At 48.3% G+C, this 17,156-nt stretch overlaps 1 protein-coding gene across 7 annotated transcripts in view; it reads right to left on the bottom strand.

The window, feature by feature from the left end:
* DNAJC15 (DnaJ heat shock protein family (Hsp40) member C15) overlaps nucleotides 1-17,156 on the bottom strand; it is a 230,406-nt gene that overhangs the window by 197,231 nt on the left and 16,019 nt on the right. For all 7 annotated transcript variants that reach the window (XR_015878951.1, XM_088476653.1, XM_088476714.1 and 4 more), the window contains one exon: nucleotides 581-632. Coding sequence is in view for 6 of the 7 variants with exons in the window: in XM_088476653.1 (XP_088332779.1) it covers nucleotides 581-632 (52 nt within the window). In the remaining variant the exon portion in view is untranslated. The remainder of the gene's footprint in view (nucleotides 1-580; nucleotides 633-17,156) is intronic.

The raw sequence follows: 17,156 nt of genomic DNA, 5'->3' as shown, positions 1-17,156 counted from the left end.
GCTTCTACCACCATATACTCCCCACTGCCTACAACGGCATCCAAACTTTGGGTTCTGCCGTCCTACTACTTATTTGAGCATTATGATTGCTGCTGAAATAATGTTTATAAACAATGTCCATGTTCCACAAGGTTCTCTATTGTATGTCACTTTCGTTCCTGTTTTTGTCTATACAGTCTATGTTTTTGTGCTTTGTAAGATGCTATGGACTCCTTGTGGCACCATATAAAGAAAGGATAATAATAACAACACTGCAGACTATTACTTATGACGCAATTAATCTTTCTCATACCAATTATTCCATACTGCTTATTAATTCTGCAACTAGTGCTAAAAGTAGCTTTATATCAAAAAAACTTGTATTTCCATTTATAAATGTATATGCATTTATATGCCTGAGTAGAAACACTGCTGTGTTTGGAGTTGGACATAATTTGAGAATTTTAGTTGCAGTTTTTTATCCGTATATTCAGGGTGTAAAAAGCATTCAACTGTAAATTAACCCCTTCGGGACCAAGGCGGCATATGTATCAATGTGCCTAAGCCCGCAAACCTGGGGTTTTGGGGAAAAACTCTTTACCTGCAAAAGCAGCTGCTGCAACTCCAAGACCTACAGCAATAAGAGTCCCACCCTAAAAAGGATAAGAAAAAACACATGTAAAATGTTTGCATTACCGGCATTGTAGAACTTTATACAACAAAAGCATCAATGACACAGAACCATACTAGTACTCAGTACTGCACAGAAACTTTTTTAATCATTCACATCATTCCCTGCCAATTAGTTTACAATCTTAATTCTTTACTACACAAATGCTTACACACAAGTACATATTTGTCACCAGCTAAAATTAACCTACCCGTATGTTTTTGCATTGCGGGACTAAACCCGAGAACTTGGAGGAAACCTAACATGGGGAAACAAAACAAGGTCCACAAAGATAGAACCCTGATTGGAATTGAACCTGTGGCCCAAGTGCATAAATAATGAGATTTTTTTATTTGTTCATTTTTGCTTTTATTAACCGCATTGGGAAGTGCTAGTGCCTGCTGGCTAGACCAAACGAGAAATCTCAGCCATGGATGCTTATAGGACACTGGGCCTGATTCAGAGATGGAGCCTAATGCGATCGCAGCTGCGAGAACATGCCAATAGTTCCTAAGCTTACCTGAGCATAGGGACACCCACTGCTGTCTTCTCATCTGCGTCCGACGGCACATCGACCAGCCCAGCCATGCAGCCCTTGTGGCAGGTCTGACCTGTCTCAAATACATCAGCTCTCCTGACATGCAGAGAGCTCTCATGCTGCCTAGGTGATTGCAATGGCTAATTTATGCATGCCCATGAAACAGCGTTTAAACGGTAATTAACCTCCATTACATCCCCCAAACACTGACTACCTGTCACTCACTTAGTGAATGGGTTCTCTGTGCATGTGGAATCGCATTATGATTGCTGCACGTGAGCAGTGCGAATAACACACGAAATAGCAAGAGAAATGGTTACTCTTTCTGCGTAAAATTCATCATTGCATACATCTCTGAATGAGGCCCACTGTCCCTAGCAGTCCAATCATCATTGCATGCATCTCTGAATGAGGCCCACTATCCCTAGCAGTCCAATCATCATTGCATACATCTCTGAATGAGGCCCACTGTCCCTAGCAGTCCAATCATCATTGCATACATCTCTGAATGAGGCCCACTGTCCCTAGCAGTCCAATCATCATTGCATACATCTCTGAATGAGGCCCACTGTCCCTAGCAGTCCAATCATCATTGCATACATCTCTGAATGAGGCCCACTGTCCCTAGCAGTCCAATCATCATTGCATACATCTCTGAATGAGGCCCACTGTCCCTAGCAGTCCAATCATCATTGCATACATCTCTGAATGAGGCCCACTGTCCCTAGCAGTCCAATCATCATTGCATACATCTCTGAATGAGGCCCACTGTCCCTAGCAGTCCAATCATCACTCATAATACACTGAGATTTTCATTGAAGCAGGTTATGCAGTGAAATAATGCTATGCTGCATGCAGGGAGTCATTGTTCATCTACTGTAGCTTGAGTCTCTATACATGCAGAAGACAATCCAAATGAAAGAGTTAAAAGTCCTTCAATTCCCCAGTAACAGTAACCAATCTTCTCGTTGCAGGATTGACCCCAATGTTGGAAATATAGGTTTGCCATTGTGGCTTGAGGAGTTGGATCAGCGGGACTGCGTAAAAGGTAAGTACTGAAGTTTTACAGAAAGTAAATGTGTCAAAAATTCCAAGCACTCTAGAATGAACTTTTCATTTATTGGATTCCCATGAAAAATGTACAATACAGTTTATTCATCAATGCAAACATACTCAGTTCTCTAATGGGAATGGGTATTATTATCGTTTATTTAAATGGTGCCACAAGTGTTCCGTAGCGCCTTACAAAGTACATAAACAAATAGGTTGATTTACATTCACTTATAGCACAATGCAATAAAGCACATGGATAATATACATTGCTACATTCGCGACCATATCACCCAAATAAGCAACAATGCAAAGCAACCAAGTGTTAGGTGCCGTGGTAGAGAGTAAGAAGTAGATGAAGGTAGAGTAAGGAGAAGCACAACAGGGTAGAGGGCCCTGCTCATAGGAGCTTACATTCTAATGGGGAGGGACAGACAAACAGGGGTGACACAGATGGGGTGGGCAGGGAGGAAGGAGTATGTAGCAGCAAGTTAAGATGAGAGCTGGAAGGCTTTGATGAAATAGTGGGTCTTGAGAGCCCGGGAATGAAGTCCCTGCGGCTGCAGCCTGAAGGTAGAAGATCCCGACAGGGCAGGTAAGTACCCTATCCCTACCACTCTTCCCCCCCTAACCTTCCCTTAGTGGTGCCTAACCCTAACCTCCCCCCAGGGGGCACCTAACCCTAACCCCTTCCCTTACCGCACCCTAAACCTAACCCTCCCGGGGGGGGGGTGCCTAACCCTCCCCCCTAGGGGTGCCTAACACTAACCCCCTAAAAACCTAACCCCGCTATGCTCCCTAAACCTAACCCTCCCCCACCGCTCATCACTAAGGACTCCCCGGACTTACCTCGTTTGGTCTGGCGTCCTTCGGCGTTGGGATTAAGATATCAGTATTTCGACGCCTATCTTAAGTCACTTGCTGGGATTCGGATGTCGGTATTGAGGCCGCCGGCCGCAAATAACAACATCCGCTCTAATGAACCACTGCTTATTTAATTTCAAATTCAACCTAACTTTAAAATACTTACCATAATGATAACTTAGCAGAGGTACACATACATTGTTCTCTCCATGGGATAACAAGTGAGGGTTCACTTCCCAACTTGCATGCTCCTGCCATACTCCACTACTCTCTATCCCACAGCCAGAAAAGAAAACTGGTGGGAAGCCAGTGTGCTGTTTTCTCTGGGCTGATATTACCATGGGGTTTGGTGAATGTGCAATCTCCCTAACACTTTTTGAAGTATAATCCATGGGAATGATTTATGTAGTGTTTGTAACCCTAATGAGTGTGCTGTGTTAATTCTACCTATTTGTTTTTGAACATATTGCTGGAACTGGGACACAAGCTGCTCATGAGGGAATTGTATAAGGAAGCAATTCAACGTTAGAATAAGGACTTTCAGACAACTGCTAATATTTTGACTTAGTAGACATACATTGCAAACTTTCAGTCATTAGGAAGGCATTTGAGGGCAAGCATGTACATACTAACATAGGTCATGTACATACATAAATCAGGTTACATACATATAGAAATTAGAAATGAGCGTTCACTTTTAGTTCAGATCTTCCTGCCAAGTCCAGACCTCAGAACCTCATCTTTCACGGACATTGGTGCCGAGATGTTTGTGAAAGAAGGCGTTTTGCCTCGTTCTGAGATCTGAACTTGGTGGGAAGAACCAAGCCAAAACTGAACTGCTCACCTATAAGATGGGTATTCAATATGAAAGTTAACTTCACTGTCGAAGTTAACGTTTCATATCGGAGTTTTTTTCTGCGTTAAGTCTGGTGCGCGCTCCCGCTTATCCCCGTATTCAATATCAAATTAACGAAAACGGGAAACTCCGAAGTTGGATTTGCGTAAAGTTACAAATTTTTCCTTAAAATAATTGGAAGACCCCCCTAAAGTTTTAAAAACATGGGGGAACATTATGGGTACCCCCGTTTTAGCCTTTAATTGAAAGTCGGAGATTTAAATAGCCGCAGCAGATGTTTTTTTCCTGACATTGAAGAAGTGATGCAGAAGAGCACTTAGGTTATTTTTTTCATTTTTTTAAGTGGTCCCATCAAATTTGGGGTACATGAAAATGGGTACTAGCATATTTTGATGTCCCTAAAGTCAGTTTTTAAAAATTCTGCATTTGTGCACCTGCCGCTATAATTCTATTCTAGAAAACATCTGCCGCATACATGCAGAATAGCCCTGAACCTATTTCCCTATTGTTTAACAATTTTTCCCCATTTTTTTTTGCACCCCAATGTTTAAAGTTAATTTTTTGGGGTGTCCCTATTTTTTTTTTTTTTTTTACTTTTTTTGACACAGTTCTTTTTTAAATGTCATTCTCAGGGGTGCAGGCTATTTTTTTTAAGCCTGCACCCCTAAACCCCAATTCTGCACTTTTTTTCAACACTTATTCAAAGGTGAAAACTTATCACTGTTTTTTATCGAAGACTTGTTAAAACTGCGATAAGTCTTTGAAATTGAATAGGGTGTAAAAGTAAAACCTGCGATAATGATGTCATAATTGCGATATTAACGCAAAAACGATGTTATCGCACCCATATTGAATACCCCTGTATAAATAGACAGATTATTAAAGATTTTCTATTGATGAATACCATAAAGTGAATTAACTTCATTATACCGGAATAATGGTACTTTTATCCTTTATCTTCCATTGGATAAATGGAATCGGTATATAATGCCGGCTGTCGGGATGCCTCCTGTCAATATACAGACAGCAGCATCCCGATGGTTGGGTTAGTATACTTACTCTCCCCCCTTCTTCCCCTAACCCTCCCTTCTTGTAGCCTAACCCTAAGCCTTCCCACCCCGCACCCTAACCCTCTCAGTTAGTGCCTAAACCTAAGTCTCCTCCTTCGTGCCTAACCCTAACCCCCCTGCCCAGTGGTGCATAACCTCCCCCCCCCAAAACCTAACCCTGCTACGCTACCTAAACCTAACCCCCTCCCGCCCCCCCGCATGGCTAACAGCTAAGATGCCCCATGCTTACCTTCCACCGTCAGGATTCATACCAGCGGAATGCCATCCGCCAGGCACATAACTACACCCTGGATAAACTGAGCTTTAGATTCAAAGGATTTCAGTGTTACAGGATGCAGAAGTGGTGGTATTCACACTAAGCCAAATGTGTGCACATTTTAAACACACACACACACACACACTGGACTCTCAGAACCCACCAAATAAATTATTAATGTACGGCTAGACACAGATTTTATGCTATAATTATGTATATATATTTATACACACACACACACACACACACACACGACGGTGGTTCAATAAGGAAGGTAACAAAACCTCTCACATGTGTATTGTTCTCTATTTCATTATAATTTCCCATCAGGCAGATAGCAGATAGACCACAACTTCCCCTCACGGCCATTAAACTGTGCCTCATATCAGTCATACTGTCCCAACATCAGGTGTAAGGTTGTGGGGCTGGCGGAAACATGGTCAAACATTGAGGTGCGCAGTGTGATCAGATTTCTGCGACTAAAGGGCACATCAGCAGCTGAAATTCATCGCCAACTTGTTGAGGTGTACGTTGATGACATAATGTAATGGAAATAGGTTTGGTGCACTGCGTTTGAATACGGCAGGACAGTTTCAAGATGAGCAGCGATCCGGGCGGCCAAGCACGTCCACCACAGATGACAATTTGTGCTGCACTGAAGGTCTGATTAGGAGGATAGATGCATTCAAGTAAGTGGTATTGCTGACGAACTGAACATCTCAGTGGGTATTGTGCACAACATTGTTCATGGGCAACTGGGGTACAGAAAAAAAAAAAAAAAAAGAAAAAAATTTTCATGCTGGGTACTGAAGCAACTTTGCCAACCACACGCGTGAGTTGTTACGGCACTACTATTGAGAGGTACTGGACCATCTTCCCTACAGCCCTGACCTGGCAACGAGTGATTTCCATCTCTTGGGCCATTGAAGAAGCACCTGGGTTAAAGGCGATTTGCAACCGACGGTGAAGTTCAGCAAGCCGTCATATCCTGGCTGTAGACGCTTGACACTGATATATATTATAAGGGCACGGTCGTGCTCTTATATTAAGGCTGCATCTAAAAAAACAGATTTCTCCATAGAGAATTCCGAAGGGGGGGGCAGGGTGTTTAAGGGGCTACACCTCAAAAGCTATAGGAGGTACAGAGTTGAAATTTGGTAGGGACGGGTAGAACTGTCGCACGGTGCTGCATGCCAAATTTCAGGGCATAAACATAAAAAAATAGGATTTGGGCGTAGTCTAAAGCTCCAACTGTCACATTTTTCTGACATTCTCAGTTAGGACCACTTTTCTGCTGTAGTCTATAGGGGTATTTTGGGAAGGCAAAACTCAGGGTAGGTGGCGAATTTAGACTTGGGGTTTGTTTTATTAGGTAGCAAATTGTGCCAGGGTACGTGCTTTTGGGGTTCAGGTAAATTAAAAAGTTACAGTTTTTAAACTATTACCTCAAGAATGAGCCATTGTAGAGATAGGACTTTTCAACTTGTTGTGCAGTCATAGTGGCTTCACTTGGGTGAAGCAAGATGGCCGTCGTTTGCGGGTGGTAGTGGGGCCCAGGACCGGGGGGCAGGAAGCAGGCGTTTGCTGCGGCCGGGATGTGGGGGAGAGGGGGTATCGGGCATTATCTGCGGCCAGGAACCGGGGACAGCAGCGGGCGTTAGCGGCGGCGCAGACGTCAGGACCTCGGGGGAGGTAGCAGCACACAGATGCAGGCTCTGATCTGAAAATTCTGTGATACCTGCATCTGTGATAAAAAAACAAACAAACACAGAAGCATGGACGGGTCGGTGAGACCCGTCCGTGCATCTGTGTTTAAAAATAAAAGCAGTGTAAAAAAAATAAATAAATAAATAAAATATTGTGGCCCCCTTCCCAAAAAAGCAACCAGCCCCGGGCTATGGAGCCCCAGTACTGGTTGTGCTAAATACAGGGGACAAACGACGTAGGGGTCCCCTGTATGAAGCACAAGCAGCACCAGGCTTTTCAGAACCAGGCCTGGTTGCCAAAATACGGGGGACAAATGACGTAGGGGGTCCCCTGTATTTAACGCAACCAGCACTGGGCTCTGAGCCTGTCCTGGTTCTGGAACTACAGGGGGAAAAAATGCATAGGGTCTCCCCTGTATTTCCCAGGACCAGCACCGGACCCTTTCTGGCAGGGGGGTGATGCCACAGCCATGGGAGCCCTTTCACCGGGCCCCCCAGCCGCAGCATCACCCCTGACCGCTAGTCAGCCCAGTCCGGGCCGGGGATCCCTGGGGAGTTGGGGACCCAAGCTGATAGTTCTGAAAAGCCTGGTGCTGGTTGTGCTTCATATGGGGGCCCCTACGTCGTTTGTCCCCTGTATTTAGCACAACCAGTACTGGGGCTCCAAAGCCCGGCGCTATTTGTTTTCTGGGGGGTGGGGCTACGGGTTGTTTTTTTTTTTTTTTACACATAGATGCGTAGATTGATCTCACTGCTGCGTTCGTCCATCTGTGACTTATTGATTTGATTTTCTCAGGTGCATGCGCACTACCAGTGAGCCCTCGGTCGCCCGCTGATGCCCCCTTTGCACTGCACCACTGCCACCGCTCTGCACCACTGCTGCTGCCGCTACCCCACACGCCTACAGCCGTCTCGCACTCTGCATCTCCCAAACCAACCTCCTGTGTGCTGTCCCCTCTTCCACCTGCGTTAGTGTACCATTTTCTTGCCCTTCTCCCCTGCAGGTGGCCCGGTTTGCTCATCCAAACCCTGATAGTTAATACATTTTAAAAAAGCTATGAAATTCCATAGACAAAAAAAACCTTACGGTTTAACATGTCCCATTAAAGCTGCTTAGACATGATCTGCAAATTCATGTCCTTAATGGACGTGTTCCTTGCGCAATACAGATATGGTATGCAATCACACCCTGTGGTAAATTCAGATTCAGCACTCGCACAGAATGAGATTGTTGTCACTCACAAAATGGTGGAGCTGCTAATTGTGTGTTCAATGGAATACACACATGCAGTCTATGCAACTGAGGTTTGAGCAGTTATGTGGGGGGGGGGGGGGAGCAGGGAATGATATGATCACTAACTGTACAGAGTAATTGAAATCACCCAATAGCAGGGCTCAGGGGTGTCACCAAATCATGGGAAAATTAGAGTTTTCATAATGGCAAGGGCAAGGGGTTTTGAGGCGGTTCTGATCGGAGCTCTGAGTGGAGTGGAGTACCTAGCCGGAGGGGCAGGACACAGGCAGGAGTTCCTGCCATCCACGGAGCCTACGAGTACGCTCCCCCCGGAGCAGTCTCGTGGCGTGCAACTGGTGTGCCAGCCGGACCTGGGTGACTGGTCAGCACGCCCTGCTCTTGGCGAGCAGAGGATCATCAGGCCAATCGGCCAGGAACCACTAGCCGCAGAAGGCCTGGGGAAAGATATGCCGCCAAGGCGGGTAAGCGAGACGGAGTAACTGTCCACCTTTCTAACACTAAAGGGGCCTCTGCTGTAGGGACATGTGTCTGGGTTCCCTAAAGTTTAGCTAATACTACTGGCATTTCTGGATATACTGTATATAGTTGTAGTTGCTGATTTTACATGTAGTAGTGTGTATTTTAAAATAAAGGTATCGTTATACCTTTGCTATTGTGTCATTTTCTGTGCGATCTAAAGAGACTCATAAAGGACCCGGGGTACTGTGCGAGAGAGAGAGCTATAACCTTTCTGCCTTTCTCAAAGCGGTGAACGGTCGAGAGGGCGAAAATAATGCACGCATAAACCCGGGATCCTCACAGTGTTCAGTCTAGCACCCTGCACCTTTTACAACCCATGCAGTTCCTATTTCCTGCCTGGGGTATTGCTCTCTGCTCTGGGGCTTCTAGCCAACTCTGGTCTGTATTCCAGCTGAGTGTGCTAGAAGCACCAGAGCATAGAGTCACACCCTAGGCATCAAAAAGGAACTGCATGGGTTGTGACAGGTACAGGGTGCTAGAATGATTAATAACTCAGGTTTACTATGGTACTTAAAATAATATGAGATATGGTAAGAACTTACCTTTGTTATCTCTATTTCTACGAAGTCCATAGGGTTCCACAGGATACCTTGGGGGTATAGGTGTGATGTCAGTCATCGGGCACCATAGAGTTAAGCTTTCAGCCTCCCAGGATGCACTTGGGTCCCCCTCCTATACCCCACCCCCGAGCCAAGGCACCTCAGTTAGTTACCAAGCCATAGGCCGGAGGAGGAGAAGGAAGAGAGAGAAAGAAGATCTGGATACACACAAGAATCACACTCTCACCAGAAGGAGATGGGAAAACCGGTGACCAGACCAAAGCCCATCTGCAGCACAGGTGCGACAGGGCGGGAGTCCTGTGGAACCCTATGGACTTCGTAGAAATAGAGATAACAAAGGTAAGTTCTTACCATATCTCATATTTTCTACTTCAGGGTCCATAGGGTATCCACAGGATACCTTGGGGATGTCCCAAAGCAGTATCCTTTAAGGGTGGGGACGCTCCTGTGCTGAAAGGAGAATTCGCCGCCCGAAGGAAGCATCCTGAGAGGCGAAGGTGTCAAACCTGTAATACCTCACTAAGGTATGGAGAGAGGACCACGTAGCAGCCTTGCAGATCTGGACTGCAGAGGCACCACGTCGAGCTGCCCACGAAGGACCCACAGACCTAGTGGAATGAGCCTTCAAAGATGGAGGAACCGGCAGACCTTCATGAAGATAAGCTTCAGAAATAGCCATACGGATCCAGGCTGCCAAAGTTTGCTTTGAAGCAGGCCAACCCTTTTTACGGAAGCCATAAAGGACAAACAAGGCGTTCTGACTTCCTAAACGAAGAAGTGCGGTCAACATAAGTCCTTAAAGGCCCGCACAACATCCAAAGTGGCCTCACTCACTGAAAGTCCAGGTGAGTTAAAGGCTGGAACAACTATTTCCTCGTTAACATGAAACTGGGAAACAACTTTGGGAAGAAACTCAGGCCGAGTGCGGAGCACTGCCCTGTTCCCATGAAAAATCAAGAAAGGGGGTCTACAAGAAAGAGCCCCTAAATCAGAAACACGTCTGGCCGAAGCTATGGCCAGAAGGAAAACAGTCTTAGCTGTTAGCCATTTAAGATCCACTGAGCCCAGTGGTTCAAACGGCGGTCCCTGGAGAGCCCTCAGGACCACAGCCAAATCCCAGGGCGCCACAGGTGGAACAAAGGGTGGCTGAATGTGGAGAACACCTTGCATAAAGGTGCGCACATCCGGGATTGTAGCAATCCTACTGTGAAACCAGACAGACAGGGCCGAAACCTGTACCTTCAAAGAAGCAAGGCGAAGCCCATGATCTAGTCCCGCTTGTAGGAAGGCGAGAATCCGAGACAGACGAAACTCCCGCGGTGCATAACCTCTCGGTCGACACCACTGGAAGAACGTATGCCACACGCGATGGTATATCCTCGCGGAAGACGGTTTCCGAGCTCTTAACATGGTACGCACTACAGAGCTGGAAAACCCCCTGGACCTCAACATGGCTGTCTCAACAGCCACGCCATCAAAGACAGCCGAGTCAGGTCCGGGTGAAGACAAGGACCCTGCAACAGAAGGTCCGGTCGTAGCGGCAACCGCAGAGGACTGTCCATGGACAGACCCTGAAGGTCTGAGAACCAGTGCCGTCTGGGCCACGCGGGAGCTATCAACAGGAGCGTCCCTCCTTCCTGTTTGAATTTCCGGATTACCCGTGGAAGAAGGGAAACCGGAGGAAACAGGTATGCGAACCGGAACGTCCACCGGACGGACAGAGCATCCACCAGAGATGCCTCTTCGTCTCTTGTGCGAGACCCGTACACCGGCAACTTGTTGTTGTGCCGGGACGCCATGAGGTCGATCTCTGGAAGACCCCACCTGTCCACCAGCAGTTGAAAAACGTCCGGGTGCAGGGACCATTCCCCCGGATGAACGTCCTGGCGACTTAGAAAGTCCGCCTCCCAATTTAGCACTCCCGGGATGAAGACCGCTGATATGGCCGGAAGATTGCGCTCCGCCCATACCAGGATCCGAGACACCTCTACGAGAGCCGCCCGACTTCGGGTTCCTCCTTGCCTGTTTATGTAGGCCACGGTGGTAGCGTTGTCCGACTGGACCTGCACCGGGCGACCCTGGAGAACCCGATGTGCCTGCTGGAGAGCATTGAAGACCGCACAGAGTTCCAAGATATTTATTGGAAGCTCCGCTTCTGTCGGCGTCCACCTGCCCTGGAACAAGTGTGGACCTGAAACTGCTCCCCAGCCCCGAAGACTGGCATCCGTTGTCAACAGGACCCAATCTGGTACCCAGAACGGACGTCTCTTGCTGAGATGGGTCATCTGCAACCACCAGGCAAGGGACAGGCGAACCTCCGGGGTGAGCACTATCGTCTGGGACTTTAGAGACTGAGGCAGCCCGTTCCACTTGGACAGGATCAGGTGCTGCAGAGGTCTGGAGTGAAACTGGGTATATTCCACCATGTCGAACACCGACACCATGGAGCCCAGTAACCTCATCGCCGAGTGTAGAGACACCCGGCAGCTGTGCAGACAACTGCGCACCCTCGACTGTAAAGCAGAGATCTTGTCCTCCGTCACGAAGATCCTTTGCTGTCCCGAGTCCAATAAGGCTCCGAGGTGCAGAATCCGCCGAGACGGGATTAGAGTGGATTTCTGCCAGTTTATTAACCAGCCGTGCCGTTGCAGTAGCGCAATGGTCAGGTCCAAGTGGCGTAGAAGGAGCTCTGGGGATCCTGCCACTAATAAAAGGTCGTCCAAGTACGGCAACATACGTACTCCCTGCAGCCGCAGAGAAGCCGCCATGAACACCATCACCTTGGTGAAGAATCGAGCCGGGGGTCTGTGCCAGAAAGAGAGGGCGTACCCGTGGGAGACCACCTCGAGAACCCAAGTGTCTGTCGTGGTGACCGACCAACACCGGGCGAACTGCAGCAGGCGGCCTCCCACTTTGGGATCCCCCAAAGGGAGGCCCGGACAGTCAGGCCGCAGGCTTGTCATCTGGCTTAAGGGCCGGACGTCTGGTACTCCATGCCTGCTTCCAGGGCTTGGCCGATTTCTTGGGACCAGCCTGTCGAGGAAAAGACTGTGGTTTGGGCCTGCCCTGGGCCCTATAAGACCGAAAGGACGATGGTCCTGAACCAGAAGAAGCAGTGGCCGACGGGAGACATGCCGATTTGCCTGCCGCCAGCGTGGCCACAATCTTGTCCAGATCCGGACCGAAGAGAACTTCTCCGTTAAAGGGCAACGTCTCCAAACCCTTTTTGGAATCAGCGTCCGCCTTCCAGGATCGCAACCACAAGGTGCGACGAGCAGCCACCGCTGCTGAAGAAATTCGAGACACCAGAGTACTAATGTCTAAGGCCGCCTCGTTGATATAAGTGGCCGAATCACGGAGATTACCAATCAACTCCGGCCGGACAGTCGGAATCAAAAGACGCCTCTAATGAATCCGCCCAACGCTCCATCGCTCTGGCAGCCCAGCAAATGGCCATAGCCGGCAGCGCTGCCCCCCCCGCAAGGGAATAAGCGGACTTCAGGCAGATCTCCACCTTGCGGTCCGTAGCATCCTTAAGGGAGGACATGGATGGCATCGGCAATGTGGCACTACGGACAAGACGGGTCACGTGAGAATCCACCTGTGGAGGGGATTCCCACTTAGAAAAATAATTATCCGCGAACGGATAAGCCACCGCCAGGCGCCTCTGCGGCTGGTATCGCTTGCCAGGCTGTTTCCACGCCTCCTCTAAATGGTCCACTAACTGACCCGAAAGAGGAAAGACTGTGGCGTCACCCTTCACATCCTTAAAAAAGGCATACTTGGATTTAGCCGCTCGGGGAACTTCGTCCTCAATCACCAAGGCTGTGCGGACTGCCCGAATAAGTCCAGGAATATACACCTTGGACCTAGCGTCAGCGTCCTTAGTATGGAGAGGTTCCTGATCGTAAGGATCCAGAATCTCCCCATCATCAGACGTCCCTTTGTCATCCTCATAAGGAGCCGACAGAGACGCCACCGGCCGTTTATGTGGCCGCATCACAGACTCCCCTTGCAACACATCCGACAAGTGCTGTACAGAACTCGTCAGGGAGTTAACCCACGCCGGCTCCTAAGAAACCGGGAGAGGGGAAATAGGGAGACTGTGGGGTACCACCAATTGTCTTGGGAAACCCTGCATGGGTGACGACACCACTGACTGCTGGGACAAACCCATCTGCGTAAACGCGGGCTGCGGAGCTAACTGGCCCACTAAGGTTGTAAGCGCCTGAGCCCAGGGCGGCTCCTGTACCGGTGCTGTAACCGTAATAGGTCGTGCCATTGACAAACACTGCCGGCAGAGGCCCTCCGCGCTACCCTCCCCCTCCGCTAAAGGTACTTTACACGTAGTACACTGTAGCCGGAGAGGAAAATCACTTTCAGACATGATGGTACCAAGTATGTGACCCCTCTCACCAAAAAGAGGCGAGAGACCACCCTGCAGCACCGCAAGGGCTTAGCAGAAAGAACAGGGACAGTAATAAAGCTGACAGTCAGAATAGAAAATACAGGCAGCAGCGCTAGCACAGTCACATACAATGCAAAGAAAATCAATTCCTGCACTAACCAGCGCTGATCACTCAACTACGCAGACACAGAGTCTGGTAGGACACAGCGCTGCATACACAGACCTGACCACAGCGGAGGAGAGGTATGCGGGGGGACCCAGACCACGATGCCTCCGTCCAGGCTTCCAGCAGCGTTCACCATGCGTTCAAGAGAGGAGGCTGGCCTGGGGGAGGAGCGCTGCCACAGGGCCAGTCGGCAGTGTGCAGAGAGGGCTGTGTGCAGCGGGGGAGGCGCCGGATGTGAGACAGGGAAGGCGCGCTCCCCTAGCATGCATTTAACCCCCTGGACGCCGCAGCGCTACCGCTCTGCTGCGGTCCGCTGTCCCAGGGGGGTAGTGGAAGCGCAGGTTACATACCTGGCTCCACGCTGCAGCCAGTCCCCAGGGAGCCCCCTGCCTGGGGACTCTGGACCATGTAACAGCGGGGACCCACCGCGGGACCCCGCTGCTTACCTTGCTGTCCCCCTTGATTCCGGCCATGGTCCGGAACATCTGGGGTCACCGCTAGCTGTGACCCCAGATGCTCACCAGCATCCCCGGATCGGTACCGGCGTTCTGGTACCGGCGGGGGTGTAGGGAAGACAGCATGGACGTCAGGACTGACTGTCCATGCTGTACATCCAGATGTGCAGCCACAGCTGCATGCAGGAAAATTTCAGGGCCTCTTCTTAGCCCCCACTCCAACAGGTGCACCCGACTCCGGCCGGGCACCAAACTAAACTGAGGCGCCTTGGCTCTGGGGCAGGGTATAGGAGGGGGACCCTAGTGCATCCTGGGAGGCACCCTATGGACCCTGAAGTAGAAATCCTCATTAGGCCCATTAAGAGACCTAATGAATGCCAAGAAAACATTCCCCTAACCAGCCTGAATTTTGATACAAATCAGGATGAATTTGTTGTTTTAGCAAGTTCCGACCTTGCCAGCATGTTGTAACAGAATATCAAGACTTGTCAGACCAGCGACGTTCTGTCGAACTTCAACTGTCTCCTTTTGGTGAGCCTGTGCCACTATAGCCTTAGTTTCCTGTTCATAGGTGACAGGAATGGAACGTGATGTGGTCTTCTGCTGGTGTGTCCCATCCACCTCGTCATACCATGTGTTCAGAGAAGCTATTCTGCATACCACTGTTGTAATACAGGGTTTTTTTGAGTTACTCTTTCCTACGAGCTTGAACTAGTTAGGCCATTCTCCTTTTGACTTGTCTCATTAACAATGCATTTGTCCCCACTGTACTGCTGCTCACCTGCAATTACTTTTAAATACTGCTATCCCATGACTTTTGGCATGTATGTATGTATGTATGTAGCCCTCCCTGTACCAGCTGTCAGTACGGGGAGGGACGCCACTGATCCAGCCCCTAATGACAAACATTAGCAGTACAACAGTCAGTTCATTACATACTGCCCTGTTATTGTGAAGTGGATGTGTCTAGGAGCACCAGCAGCTTATCCGCACAAAATAGTCAAAATAACTGCCAAAATGCTGAAGTGTGAATATTTTATTTTATCCTTGGGTGACACACTCACAACTGAGGGCCTGTTTCACTATGGATAGCTATTCCGATCGTAGCTGCAATTAAGCATGCAGACCTGCTATGAAAATATGCTAATGTTTGCAATCACAAAACCAGCATAGAGACGCCCACTACTGATGTCTCCCATCCATAAGACCTCGCAGACCTGCGTATACATCTGTAACATTGGCCCCTGTTGCGCGCAGTGAGTACACAAGCTGTGTATGACCTCGCAGTGGCTAATTTATGCAAAATTACGGTGTTCAAACGGACTGGCACGCCTGCGTTTCTCCGACCACTCGTCACCACCCCCAAACACTGACGTCCCGTCACTCTCTGCGATGGCTTTCTTTCTGCGTGATCGCAATGCTATCTCATGCACGTGCACTGTGATGCATACTCATGTGCAGTACACACCATCGACCAATCTGCGTACACAGTTGCAATTGCGATCCGTGAGGAATCAGGCCCTGAGCTACAAAATGCCTCTGGAAGTAACGTCAGGACAAGATCTGTTCATCTGCAGCTTCATAGTTTGGAGTTCCATGGCCGAGCAGCCACACAAAAGCCTCACATCACAATGCCAAAAATAATGTGTCAATGTACCAAAGTGGATAACCGCTTTTTACAGGGCTAAAATCGACCCATAGCCAATTACAACATCAGAATGATCACAAAAGGTATGTAGCCAAAACTCAGAAAGTCAAAACTTTAACAATCAAAAGGTTGACACCAAAATGTCAAGGGTCATAAGGTCAACATTGAAAAAGTAACTGTCGACAGTCAAAATCCAGACAGTTAAAATATAGACAAATCAAAGGTTAACAGCCAAAATGCAGACAGTCATAATGATATTGATAACCATATTTGAAATGGTCAAAACAGCTGCTTTACCGTGACGGGGCTTAGCGGTTGCGGCAAACAGTGTATGCTGCTGTGGAACTACACATGCAAGCATGCCCTGTTCCAACAGCTTAATTTCTATTTGCATTACAATGGAAGGTCAATTGAGTTGTAATTGTAAATCAGTATGACATGACAGGCTCACTGGTCCCCAATAGCTATTGTGGATATGTCAACTTTTTGACTGTCGACATTATGACTTGACATCTTGGTTGTTGATTTTATGATTTGTCTATATTTGTACCTTCTACATTTTGACCTTTTCTATATATTGAATGTCTGATTATGTACATGTCTAAATGATGTACCTGTTGACATTTTAACTGTATACATATTGAATGTAGACACAGTCCATGTTGAGATTTTGGTTGTCTTAATATTGTCCCTGTCAACATTATGGTGTCTATAGGGGCAATTCAATTGTTTCCCCGACAGCTGTTACTAGTGGGCGCCCGACGGAGCAATTCAATTGTTGCTCCGTTCGGGGGCTAGGGACGCCGGTGCCAAGATTTCTACTCGCAGCCTCCTGAGGTGGAGTGCAGAAATGTGCGAAAACTCAGTTGTTTGGACCGTTTGGGTGCCCTATCCATGGATTTTAGATGGGTTTAACCAATTTACGTGGCTAGACCCGATCTCTTGGGTGCATCGGGCAAGAATTAATGGGCGTCAAAAACCTTTGAAATTGCTCCATTGGGCACAGATTAATTATAGCCGGCCAAATAAAAAATAATTGAATTCCCACCATGAGCCATATTCAATTTGAGCGGACGCGATACTTTTCCGCCTCCCAGACTTTTCGCCTACATCGCGTGTTTTGTAGGCGGAAAAGTATTGTGCGCGTGCCCGCGTA

This window comes from Taudactylus pleione, unplaced genomic scaffold (assembly GCF_031769625.1).
Source record: "Taudactylus pleione unplaced genomic scaffold, aTauple2 ptg000005l, whole genome shotgun sequence".
NCBI lineage: Eukaryota > Metazoa > Chordata > Amphibia > Anura > Myobatrachidae > Taudactylus > Taudactylus pleione.
This window is presented reverse-complemented; position numbering and strand designations above follow the sequence as displayed.